We start from the raw sequence: 13,042 nt of genomic DNA on the forward strand, positions 1-13,042 counted from the left end.
GATTAGACCGTTAGCATCTCGCTCGAAAATGACCAAAGAGTTTCTATATTTTTCCTATTTAAAACTTGACTCTTCTGTAGTTACATCGTGTACTAAGACCGACAGAAAATGAAAAGTTGCGATTTTCTAGGCCGATATGGCTAGGAACTATACTCTCATTCCGGCGTAATAATCAAGGAACTTTGCTGCCGTACCATGGGTTGGATCCCCAGAAAATAGTCCCCAGCTAGGTAACTTCCAACGGAAAGTGCACGCTCCCTGTGCAAGCAGGAGGTCACGTTGGTTATGTTGGCTGAAGTTAGCCTATTTTCAGGCGCTGCACAATATCATCAATAATCGCAACTTTTAATTTTCCATTGGTCTTAGTACACGATGTAACTACAGAAGAGTCAAGTTTTAAATAGGAAAAATATCGAAACCCTTTGGTCATTTTTGAGCGAGATGCTAACGGTCTAATCAGATTCAATTATCTATGCTAAGCTACAGCTATAAGTGCTACCGCCAGACCCGGAGATCGGCTGAATGGATTCAAAAACGGTAAAACTCAACAGTTTAACTCTAGGGGAGTTGGAAAATGAAAATAATGGAGTTTTCCTTTAATGATGTGTCAGAGGTAGGAAAGTTAGAAGAACAAATGAAAGAAATTAGAACATTTCAAAACAAGTAGCTTACAGTAGATTCTTTTTTTTTTCTTTCTTTTTTTTCTCGTTTGACATTGATAGAGGAAAAAGAGGAGAATATGCTGAAAACAGCTTCGCCGAAACGATCTGACAAGCAGAGAAATAGACAGCCAGCTGAAGACAAAACGGAGCAAAATTTTAACTCCTCCAAAAACACTTAAATTCATTCAGAAACTGTCTTGTAACTAAAAAAAAAATAGTACATGTATATAATTTATGAAGATGTAGACAATAAAAATAGAATCAAAGCTACATTTGCCATGTATGCGCTCAGGTAGATATGACTGTGAGAGGGTGTTTGTGGGATGTGCTAAAGCTGGGATGCTTATTGTCAGGATGGTGGCTATGAGATGAGTGTTAGGGTCGGGTAAAGTAGGACTGCATTGCTGTGGAGAAACCGGTTTAAGTGGTCTGGTCTAATGCTCTTAGGAGGTCACTGCCCTGCAGCAAATGAAGATTGCCTTGCAACGGGACGTTGCCCTCGCAGTCGTAACGCGTCAGTTCAGGCAGAAAGTAGGTCTCAAAGGAGGGCCCGATAAGACGACTCACGACTCCTGCAAACAAAAGCGGTTCTGAGAATCAGCATCCACAGTGCATGACGTACGTAAGTGCAGATGTGTCTGTGTCAGTTCAGAGCTCACCATCCATTTTGGAGGAAGGCTGCATGTTGAACTCTCTGTAGTTACAGCACTGTTCTTGATGGCGTTTTGTCGCCTGTCCGGCCTGATTCCCCGAATACTGGGTCTTCCTGTGCTGCTGGTCCATGCCTCCATTATGGGCCATGTCTTTGTCTAGATAGAAATACATTTGTGACCCTGGACCACAAAACCAGTCATAAGGGTCAATTTTTTGAAATTGAGATTTATACATCATCTGAAAGCTGAATACATAAAATTTCTATTGATGTATGGTTTGTTAGGATAGGAGAATATTTGGCCGAGATACAACTATTTGAAAATCTGGAATCTGAGAGTGCAAAAAAATCTAAATATTGAGAAAATAGCCTTTAAAGTTGTCCAAATTAAGTTCTTAGAAATGCATATTACTAATCAAAAATTAAGTTTTAATATATTTACAGTAGGACATTTACAAAATATCTTCATGGAACATGATCTTTACTTAATATCCTAATGATTTTTGGCATAAAAGAAAAATCAATCATTTTGACCCATACAATGTATTTTTGGCTATTGCTACAAATATACCCCAGCGACTTAAGTTTTCTGGTCCAGGGTCACATTTGATTCACAATTGGTGTTGGTTTTGTCTGCAATACAGCTGCTAAAAAATGTGGCCTTGAGGATTTTTAAAAACCATGAACTAAACCAACCAGCTACAAGGTGAATCACAACATTACAAACATTGATTTAAAGCAAAAACATATTTGAGGTACGAGAGTGTGCAATTAACTGCTTTAATGAGGGAAACAACTACAAGTAGTCTGACAGAGTAAGGAGACGTCATTTATAGTGCTTCATGGGAGTTGTCGGGCACTAAAGTGTTCTTTTGACACAATTTACTTGTCGGGATTCTCTGATTGGTGGAGATTTCTCTGCAGATTCATGGGTGATGTAGTTGTTCATCAGAAATGAATACTAATAATCCTTTTTCAGTGTGGTACCTGACAAAGCGCTAGTGCTGAGTGATTTCCTGTCCATGACGGCACAGCTCTCATTTCGAAGTCTCTTCCACATTGTGTGTTGTGATTTTGTGGGGGGCGTCTCACTCTAAAACACAGTCATAGCATGCAGTGACTTCAAGACATGATGTTTAAACACAAAAATCACCCAATAGATCAATTAAAAACTATCATTTCAAAATGTTTCAAATGCTTGGATACACTTGTTTTAATTTATATTTCTTAAAATGTTCTCAAGATTTTTAAACATTTATTAATCACTAATAATGATTTATTAATGTTTAGATTACATTTTTTTTTTGCATTATACACTATCAAAACTATTTTAAAATATTAGCTTGAATGGTAGTCTCTTCTGCTCACCAAGGCTGCATTTATTTGATCAAAAATACAGGAAATACAGTAATACTGTGAAATATTATTTACAATTACAGTTGTCTATTTTAATATATTTTAAAATGTAATTTATTCCTGTGATACAAAGCTGTATTTTCAGCATCATCACTCCAGTCTTCAGTGTAACATGATCCTTCAGAAATCATTCTAATATTCTAAAAGCATTTCAGGTTAAATATGAACAAACCATTGTCATCTGTGTGAAGGAGCGCTTGAAATTGTTAGCAAGAGCAAGTCGAGCTGGACTTATATCTCTGTAGTTCTGCACAAAGTTCTCCATGGGCCTGTGGAACAAACACAGGTGTCATTTAATGCAAATCTAAAGACAGCAGCATGTCAAATGTTATTTTATAAGACTGAACCAATTTTGTAATACACAGAATTACAAACATTGTAATATGCAGAATTACCTTTGCAAATAAGGTGGCATTCGATTTGCTGGCACAGTTTGGCTAGCGCACTTTGCAGCTAAAGGATCCAACATTCCAACCTTACTGGGTAACGGCGGGTCAGGCGGCCACTGCAGATTCTGACGGCCTCCCATAGAGGACAGCGGGGTGCAGGCGGGATCATGGTAGGGAGGCATCTGCATGGGACCCCTGCTGTAGGGTACAGATGACCACATCTCCACAGAGCCTCCGTTGATGCTCTGCTTATCCCCTCCTGAGCTCACGTTGGGCTGGAAGTGGGCTGTTGAAGGGGAACTCAAGGGTTGGAAGAGGCTTGTGATGTTGCTGAAGCTCTGCTGGTTGGTTCTCAGGGCTCCGATCTCAGATGACGGTTCCTCCGGGCAGATGGGATTGAGCTGGAAGTCCTCACCATCCATGGGGATGTAGGGAGCCAGAGTCTCCAAGTCCAGATCACTCAAGTCAGTCTGGAAGGTCATGGGGAGAGGTCAAAGGTCAGAACAGATTTTTCTATAACACCTGATTCTGTTATTCCATAATCAAATGTTGACATTAAAAGGATCATGAGGAATCAATATTTCTCTGGAAAATAAAAGACCTTTAGAACAGTATTTTTTCCCAGAAAAACAAAACAAAAAACAAAACACAGACTGTTTTCTGAAACAAAACAAGGCATAAATCAAACAAACAAAAAACAAAACGCAAAATAAACCCAAACAAACCGAAACACTCAAATTTGTTTAAAACAACTAAAACGGACTGTTTTTGAAAAATAAATAAATAAAATCAAAACAAGGCACTCACATTTGTTTAAAAGAAAAAAAGAGGTGTTTTTGAAGAAAAAAATTAAACTTTATTTTGTTTAAAAATGTGTTTGTTCAAAAGATGTTTGTATACACTTGACTGAATTTACATTTATCATGGTCTTATCATACCAAATCATACAAATACTTATACAAATAAAAATTTCTTTTTTAAATGGATGAGTTGGACTCATCCAAGGAAAGGCAGCTAACAAGTGCTCTGCATATATGGGAACTCCTTCAACATACCTTCAGAACAGTTTAAATATTCAGGCAATTAAACAAAAAATGTTTATGGAAAAAACCCCACTAACAATATTTTATAATCCTTTTCAAATGACATATTTAAAGGGGACGCTGTGTGTTTTTAGGTGAAAGCAAAAGCACTTTATTTGGCCTTCCAGAAGTAGATGCATTTAGGAATCTTTAAGATTACTTGCAACAGAACAGCGATGCATTTTATGGACGACCGTTTCGTGAATCTAGGAGAGGAGATAATTCTGAATTTGCTATGACAATCTGGCACTTCTGAATCAGCTACTGTTTTGTTATTAGTTTAAGTATTTGCTATTGACTGTTCAAATGCGGAGTTTTGCGCATCGTGTGTGCGTGTGTGCGCGCGGGCGCGTGTGTGTGTGTGTGAGAGAGAGAGAGAGAGAGAGAGAGACAGGGTCACGGAGTGAGCTAGTGAGCTGTAGAGAGAGAGAGAGAGAGAGAGACAGGGTCACATCACAGTGGAGTGAGCTGTCTTAACCTTGGCTTGTGTACTGCAAACACATACCAGCTTCATCACTGTGTCTGTCACGCGACTCTGTTCCCCTTTCAGGCTCTGTCTTTACATTTATTTTGAAAGATGAAGCTCGCGATTATGGTAAGGGTCGTTACATTTCCGACGAGTGCTTGTGGTGTTCGGCCAATCACAATGCACTGGGTCAGCTGGCCAATCAGAGCAGACTGCGCTTGTCGGAAGGAGGGACTTTGTAGAAAACGAAGCGTTTGAGAGAGGCGGGGCATAGAGGACCTACAATAATGTACAGTATTTGAAAAATAATGTGTTTTTTGAACATTAAAGCATGTCAACATATTCTGTTACACCAAATACACAAAATAATGATCTTTAAAAAAGCATCATATGACCCCTTTAAGATTTCTTAGAAATTTTAGCCAGTTATAACCTGAGTGAAGCATTTCTATATAAATGTTCAAGAGTATTACATACTTCATATTAAAAATAAAAAACATAATTAATATTACAGGTTGAATGTTTGTTAACCTCTTGGTTGCAGGAAGTCTTGGTCTCTTGCGTGTCCAAGGAAAATAGTTTCTCAGTCAGCTCCACCTTCAGGTCATTGTCCACTGAGGTGTAGTAATCACCAGGGCTGCTGGGCTGTTCAATATATAACATACTCTATGATGACATACTGTACAGTAATCAAAGTTCATATGCAGACCCAACGTGTGGCGATGAGAAGATTTAGTATTTCTGTTTACCGTAGAGCAGCTGCTTAGGCTGGGAGTTGTGCTGCTGGGAGGCGGAGCCTGAGGCACAGAGAAAGTGGCGGCCATCTTGGCAGTGTCTCCAGCATAACTCGTCTTGTGGCCATCATGAACCGAGTGAGAGACCGGAGGAGCCACAGAAGACACTTTGCTGTACATCGGGTGCTTCTCATACTGGGAGTTACCTGAAAGAATTGAGCAGATGAATATTTGTATTGTAGGTAACAATCTGTGGCATAAAAAAATAGTGACAGACCAATATATCAGCCAGGCTGATTGACTAGCTGTTTTTATTTGGCCATTTTGAGATCATACTGTCTGATGAACCTGCCAGCTTGACTGATTGAAAAAAGGTTATAGTTGGGTCAATCTCACAAAAGCAGTGGTTACAGCTGCTTTATACATTATGCTGGTGAGATTATTTGGTAACACTTTAGTTTATGGACCAATTCTCACTATTATCTAGTTGCTTATTAACATGCATATTACTAGCATATCGTCTGTTTACAAGTACTTATAGAGCACGTATTATTGCCTTACTGTGCATGACCATATTTTAGATCCCTTAAGTCTACCCCATTCCTAAACTTAACAATGACCTTACTAACTATTAATAAGCAGAAAATTCATAGTTAATAGTTAGTTCTTAGTGAGAATTGGTCCTCAAACTAAAGTGTGACTGGATATTTTTAAAGAATTATAATGAAGAGATTTTTAGGGGGTAAATATGCTTAAAATTCCAAATGGTCCTAACTGATTTTCTTTGTAAAATATCGGCTTATAATTTTTAAATGAATAATTATTTATAATTAAAGTTGAGATTCATCAGTTATTCCCTAGATAATCGGTACTAGTCACTGGAAATCCCATATCAGTCCAAAAGTACAAAAAAGAAGATTGTTCTCACCAAAGTCAAGAGAGATGATGGTGTCACCAGGTGTAGGTGCCAGCTGGGTGAGATCTTCAGGCTCCTCTTTGAGTTTGGTGAAGAGCATTTCTCTTGGCTCACTGCCTTTGCTTGGACTGAAGAAACGGTTCAGACGGTGAGGCTTGAACAGAGACTCAGTCTGGTCCATTGAGAAGATCATGGACTTCTCCTCAACGTCACTAAGAAAAGAGAGCACAAACTAAGACTGATAGCCTCTTGTGTCATTGTATATACAACGTTGTAGTGTAACGGTAAAGTCACAAGCATGCGCATTACACTGTGCCATGCCTCAAATGAGCTGTGTGTACATTCATCAACTTTTCCCTTTTTATGTTCCACAGAAATAATAATGGCATACAGGTTTGGAACGAGTACATTTTTGGATGAACTATCCCTTTAAGTTGTATTTTTTGTCTTCAATTGGATTTCAAGCGTTGATGAGCAGAAAACAGACTGCAGATGCAGTACAAACACATCACAAGCTTGGTCACCTTTCATTTTTTGCCTTACCTCAGCACGTAGTTCACGCACACAATGCACTGGGGCTGGGAGTTGCGACTGTTGTAGATGACGGTACCCTGGGTCTCCACCCACACATAGCCTCCATTCTTAGCCAACATCCTGTACTGACCGCTCACCACCTGGCCTTTAGTGCACACTAGTGAGGGAAGAGGAGAAAATAGCGTAAAAGCCATCTTGAGAGCACATGCATTTCCTAAAACTAACTTTTGGACTGACGTTTTGATTTAACGTCTGGTCTGAATGTTTTCTCAGTCATTAGACATGTTGTTTTGAGGATCTCTAAGAGGGTCTTGGGTAGCTATAACATAAACCGGGACAGACAGCCGGACCCATCAAGGGAAAGCTAACATATGCAACAGGACAAACAGAGAGACGCAGACAATGAGGGATTGCTGATCTGAGTTTTGACAGTCTGTCTCCATGGCACGCTCGCCCTGGACTCGGTTCAGATCTGCCGTGGGAAAGCATTGGTTTTGGGTCATGCGGTTCATCCCCGGCCTGTGCATACACTGCTCTGCAGGATGGCCACATTGCTGTAGAAAGCCTTGGGACTTTATACATGCGATCGGAAAGGAAGTCGCATATAAAGCCGTAGGTTCTAAGAAGAGGCCAGTGTCCCTGTGCCAACAAGCTTGGTCCTTCCTAAATATCACCTAACAATTTAAATAAAACATCTTGAGTTGTTGAGAAAAACATCCATGTAGTGAAATGGCTTTCTCATCCTTACGGATGGTTTTTAAAAATAGCAAAAATATTTTTTTATACATCCACTACCATTCAAAAGTTAAGGGTCTGTAAGACGTTTTTTAAAGAAGATCATTAAGGCTACATTTATTTGACACCGTAAAAAAAACAGTAATATTGTGATATATTTTTGCAATTTAAATGAACGGTTTTGAATTTGAATGGTTTCCAAAATGTAATTTATTTCTGTGATCAAAGCTGAATTTTCAGCACTATTACTCCAGTCTTCAGTGTCACATGATCCTTCAGAAATCATTCTAATATGTGGATTTACTGCTCAAGAAACATTTCTGATTATTATCAGTGTTGAAAATTGTTGTGCTGATTAGTATTTTTGTGGAAGCCATGATACATTTTATTTAAGGATTCTTTGATAAACTGAAAGTTAAAAAGAACCGCATTTATTTGAAATATATAAATCTTTTATAAAATTATAAATATCTTTACGTCACATTTGATAAATTTAATGCATCCTTACTGAATAAAACTATTAAAGGGATAGTTCACCCAAAAATGAAAATGTGATGTTTATCTGTTTACCCTCAGGACATCCAAGATGTAGGTGACTTTGTTTCTTCAGTAGAACACATATGATGATTTTTAACACAAACTGTTGCAGTCTGTCAGTCTTATAATGGAAGTGAATGGGAATCCCGGCTTTGAGAGTCAAAAAAACATACACAAAACCAAATTAAACCCTGCGGCTCGTGACGATACATTGATGTGTAAAGACACGAAACGATCGGTCTGTGCAAGAAACTGAACAGTATTTATATTGTTTTTTATCTCTGATGCACTGCAATGTCCGAACTGTCCTGAGCGCGTCCTGAGCACATTCGCAACAGCCGGCGCATGACGCGTCTTCTTCTTCTTCTTGCTTTATGGCAGATCGCAGACTTATAAGTGCATTACCGCCACATATCTCTCAAAATGGACCATTGACACTCTATCTACAATCTCAATTAGGATTGTCAATGGTCTCAATGTTTCGTCATGAGCCGCAGGGTTTAATTTGGTTTTATCCGTGTATGTTTTTTTTACTCTCAAAGCCATGGAGCCGATTGACTGCCATCATAAGACTGACAGACTGCAACGGTTTGAGTTAAAAATCTCCGTTTGTGTTCTACTGAAGAAACAAAGTCACCTACATCTTGGATGCCCTGGGGGTAAGCAGATAAACATCAAAATTAAATTTTTGGGTGAACTATCCCTTTAAGACTATTTTGAATGGTACTGTACATCCTGAACTGACAAAGCAAATGCATAACAAAGGTTCTCTCGTCAGTGAGTGGGACTGGGAAACAAAAAAAACGTCACCCTATGCAAAGAGTGCTTCTGAATGCATATGCATGTTCACTCTGAGATGTATACACTCTTTGAGACATGGGAATGTTTTTTATGGTCGTCTGATAAATGATGAAAGCTCTTAGAAAAATTCAAGCGATTAGAAAAGAAAGAGACAAATAAGTGGTGCATTCAAACTCACAAATGTACTATAATGTCACGAGGCAGCTCCACTCTCAACAAGCCTAATCCAGATCAACACTTTTTTTTTCTCCTCTACACACTTTGAAAAAGACTCTAATTACACGTTAACGTCACAGTGGACAGAAGCCACTCCACATCCAGCATCTGATTAGGGAGCAATCTGGGACACCTGGCCCAGCGGAGGAGCACCGTAGCTGCGTTCTTATCTCCTCTGTCACCCCTAATGGGGGTCAAGACATCCTAATGGCTGCTCCGGTCATCCTTAATAGAACCAATCCAATAAGGCTCTTTTGAATCGTATTCATAACTCAAACATGCAGGTGAAATGCAATTAGTTTGGGGGGGGGGGGGGGGCTAGCGACATCAGTGTATAAACATATATATAATTGTTTGCTCTGTGTGGAGAGTCTGTGTTTGTTGACGTCAACAGATATTAGGTTTCACCTCTGCTTAGCAAGAAAGAGACAGATAAATACAAGCTAAAAGGCAATTAGGTGCAGGCAGCATGTCAGTGGTAAAAAGGCGAGACGAGAGCAACTACGACTGATGTATATATGCTTTATGTATGTTAAGCATTCTATGCTATATAAATTCAATATAATATTTCAAATATTATTTAATTTAATATTATTATTAATATTATTTAATCCAAAATATCGCTTGTAGTTTTTTTTAAATATAAACAGGGTAGCAAACATATCTTTCAAGTTAAAATATAAGTTTACTAAGTTTACTTCCCCCCCCCATTTTATTATAAGTTTATTATCATTCTAAACTGTGGGAATAGTATTAATACATAAAAAAATAAAAAAATAAATAAAAGTAGAAACAAATTTATGATAAAAAAAAATCCAAATCCAAAAGATTTTCTTTGTACATTATTTGTTGATATATTTTTAAATAATTAATAATTATTTAATAATGTTTAGATTAATAATTCACTGCAATATACACTATCGTTCAAAAGTTTCAGTAAGCTTGAACGAAGCACTTTGAAAGAAGTCTCGTATGCTCATAAAGGCTGTGTTTATTTGATTAAACTACAGTAAAACACTAATATTATGAAATATTAAAATTTAAATGAACTAAATGTAATAAATGAAATAAAATGTAATTTATTCCTGTGATGCAAAGCTAAATTTTCAGCATCATTACTCCAGTCTTCAGTGTCACATGATCCTTCAGAAATCTGATTTGCTGCTCAAGAAACACTTTTTTTTTTACTGTCACTTTTGATACATTTAATGCATCCGTGCTGAATAAAAAGTACTAATTTACTAAATATTAAAAAAGTACTAATTTCTGACTGGCTAATAAAGTGTGGGCCATTCTGTTATTATTATTATTTTAATAGAGCTTCTGGACACCTATTTCAGTAATATCTGTGATGTAGAAGGAACGGTTTACGCGTGTTATTTTCACAAAAAGTTTAATTAGACAAAGCACAATGAACAGGATTCAGAGTATTATGAAACCACTGGGAAAAGAGGTCAACAGCTTTATGCATTCAGAAAGAAAGCAAGTGCAAATTTGCGTCTGTGCGTATATCTGTGTATGTACATGTAGACAAGTTGCAGTGAAGTAGCAGATATCAGATAGCAGATACACACAGAGCGTGTGTTTAAGGCTGACTTGTTCTGTGTTGAAGGGCTGAAACAGTAAACCTTGGGAACGCAGGCCTCGCCACCTGTGCTGACCTGATCTGCTGCTGCTTTCTAACCACACTCTCTAATCCTCCTCTCCGGTTCGCTCACACGACACCATTTGACGCACGCAATGGTAAGGCGATGTTAAGAGTGTGTGTTGTGTGTGGCAGTCATATGATTATACATGTGGGTGTGATTTTCTTTTTTTTTTAATATGGTCAATTAGTTCCCAATAACACATGCTTGAAGTGTGAAAAAGAGAAAAGGTTTCTGGTTTTCTTACATAAGGCTTTTATACAAGGGTGGAAATCAATGACACGTACGGTTCTGGTGGCTTTTGGTGACGTTGTCGGAGTCCAGAGCATGATAGAAGTCATACGCCGATCGGCCGAGAAGATCTTCAGGACTGTAACCCATCAACTCAGTAACTCTGGAAAAAGTGAGAGGCAATTAACACACACACACACACACACACACACACACACTCTCACACACACACACTCACACACACACACACACACACTCTCACACACACACTCACACACTCTCACACACACACTCACACACTCTCTCTCGCTCGCTCGCTCACTCACACACACACACACTCTCACACACTCTCACGCACACTCTCACACACACTCTCACACACATTCTCATACACACACACACACTCACGCTCTCTCGCTCACTCACACACACACACACACACACACACACACTCTCTCTCGCTCACACAGGTTTGTTTTTTTGAAAAGTGGGGACATCCCATAGGCATAATGGTTTTTATACTGTACAGACCGTATATTCTATTGCCCTTTACCAACCCTAACCCTAAACCTACCCCTTACATCGTAATGGTTTTTCTACTGTACAGACCGTATATTCTATTGTCCTACACCAACCCTACACCTAAACCTACCCCTGTTACGACCTTTAGGGGTAAGCTGTAACAGAAAACCAAACAAAAAAATCAGTACACAGATGCATAGACTATCTTAAAGGTCATAACACCCCTTAAAGGAAACTTTCTGCAGTTTTAGATTTTCAAAAAACTACACTCTGTGTGATTTATAAACTTGTTTACCCGGGGGGACCTCAATTTAGGTCCCCACCATGACAGGAGTCCACATGAGTCTGTGTGTATTCAGGTTTAAGTCCCCACCAGAATAGAAAAACAGGCTCACTCACTCACTCACTCACTCACTCACTCACTCACTCACTCACTCACTCACTCACTCACTCACTCACTCACTCAGACCTGCACAAGCTTAGTATTTTTTAAGCCAATTTAATAATGATCCATTTCATGTGATTTGTTTGGCTGATATCAATAACTGGAGTTTCATACAGTTTCTGGGGTGAAGAATTAGAATTTATGTGAAATAATACAACATTATAGATTAATATAATATTGTATATTTAATATCTCTTTACATTAAAGGATAATATATGATGGTACACCGTAAAAAATATTTTTCAAAGTAATAAATAAAACAAGGATTAGTGGAGTAAGCAAAGAAGAAATGTGTTACTTGCCATTTCTGTGTAATTATTTGTGACATTTTCTAGCAATGTCTGATTTTTTACAGTGTATATTAAGAAAAATGGACTTGGGGAATTTTACACGTATAATATTCCATAATATTATCAATTAAACTGAACAATATCTGGCTCAGTTCAACTCAGATTATGACATTATTGTGTTCTGTAGAGGTACTTTAAAGCTGAAATTGAATTATTTAAAACAACGCTTTATACAATACAGTTTATATAAATAACTGATTTGACTTGTTTTTAAATATTAAATTAAACCTGCTGAGGATAAAATTATCTCTGTACTAACAGCTATCATAACTATCATATAAATATTCAATTAATGGCCTTTATAAATATATTTTTTGTTAATAATAAATGTAGTTTCTATATATTTTATAGTTTTGACAGAAAATAGTTTGGTAAACCACACCAAATGTCATTGCTGAGAATAATATTAATCATAACAACAACAACAACTTGTCCCCTTACTATATTGTGTCTTTCTATATAGCTGCCTATTTATAGAAACAATAGGCCTCACAAGGCCTTTTTGTTTTATTTTTACATGACATTTCCAGTTATGTCCTGAAAAGTCACATTCTCGTAATACCTATGTCATCATTATATCATTATACAAATGTATGTCCTCATTTGTCACAAAAACGCGCACACACACACACACACACACACACACACACACACTCTCACGCTCACTCACACTCACACTCACACTCTCACTCATGTCCACCCTCATGT

The 13,042-nt window shown here is 37.9% G+C and overlaps 1 protein-coding gene across 2 annotated transcripts in view; it reads right to left on the minus strand.

Annotated features, from left to right (window-relative positions):
- Positions 1–759: 759 nt before the first annotated feature.
- Positions 760–13,042, minus strand: part of LOC107589559 (endothelial PAS domain-containing protein 1-like) — a 19,980-nt gene continuing 7,697 nt past the window's right edge. Inside the window, exons 5-14 of one of the 2 annotated variants that reach the window (XM_016278049.1) lie at positions 11,074–11,180; positions 6,861–7,008; positions 6,330–6,529; positions 5,417–5,607; positions 5,199–5,312; positions 3,126–3,589; positions 2,903–2,999; positions 2,302–2,407; positions 1,322–1,471; positions 760–1,234 (exon numbers count right to left, since the gene is read on the minus strand). In XM_016278049.1, coding sequence (XP_016133535.1) covers positions 1,083–1,234; positions 1,322–1,471; positions 2,302–2,407; positions 2,903–2,999; positions 3,126–3,589; positions 5,199–5,312; positions 5,417–5,607; positions 6,330–6,529; positions 6,861–7,008; positions 11,074–11,180 — 1,729 coding nt within the window. In that variant the 3' untranslated portion in view covers positions 760–1,082. Of the gene's footprint in view, positions 1,235–1,321; positions 1,496–2,301; positions 2,408–2,902; positions 3,000–3,125; positions 3,590–5,198; positions 5,313–5,416; positions 5,608–6,329; positions 6,530–6,860; positions 7,009–11,073; positions 11,181–13,042 lie in introns of both variants that reach the window. The other variant, XM_016278048.1, reaches the window with a different exon arrangement.

Source organism: Sinocyclocheilus grahami, unplaced genomic scaffold (genome assembly GCF_001515645.1).
Source record: "Sinocyclocheilus grahami isolate Dianchi unplaced genomic scaffold, SAMN03320097.WGS_v1.1 scaffold117.1, whole genome shotgun sequence".
Lineage (NCBI taxonomy): Eukaryota > Metazoa > Chordata > Actinopteri > Cypriniformes > Cyprinidae > Sinocyclocheilus > Sinocyclocheilus grahami.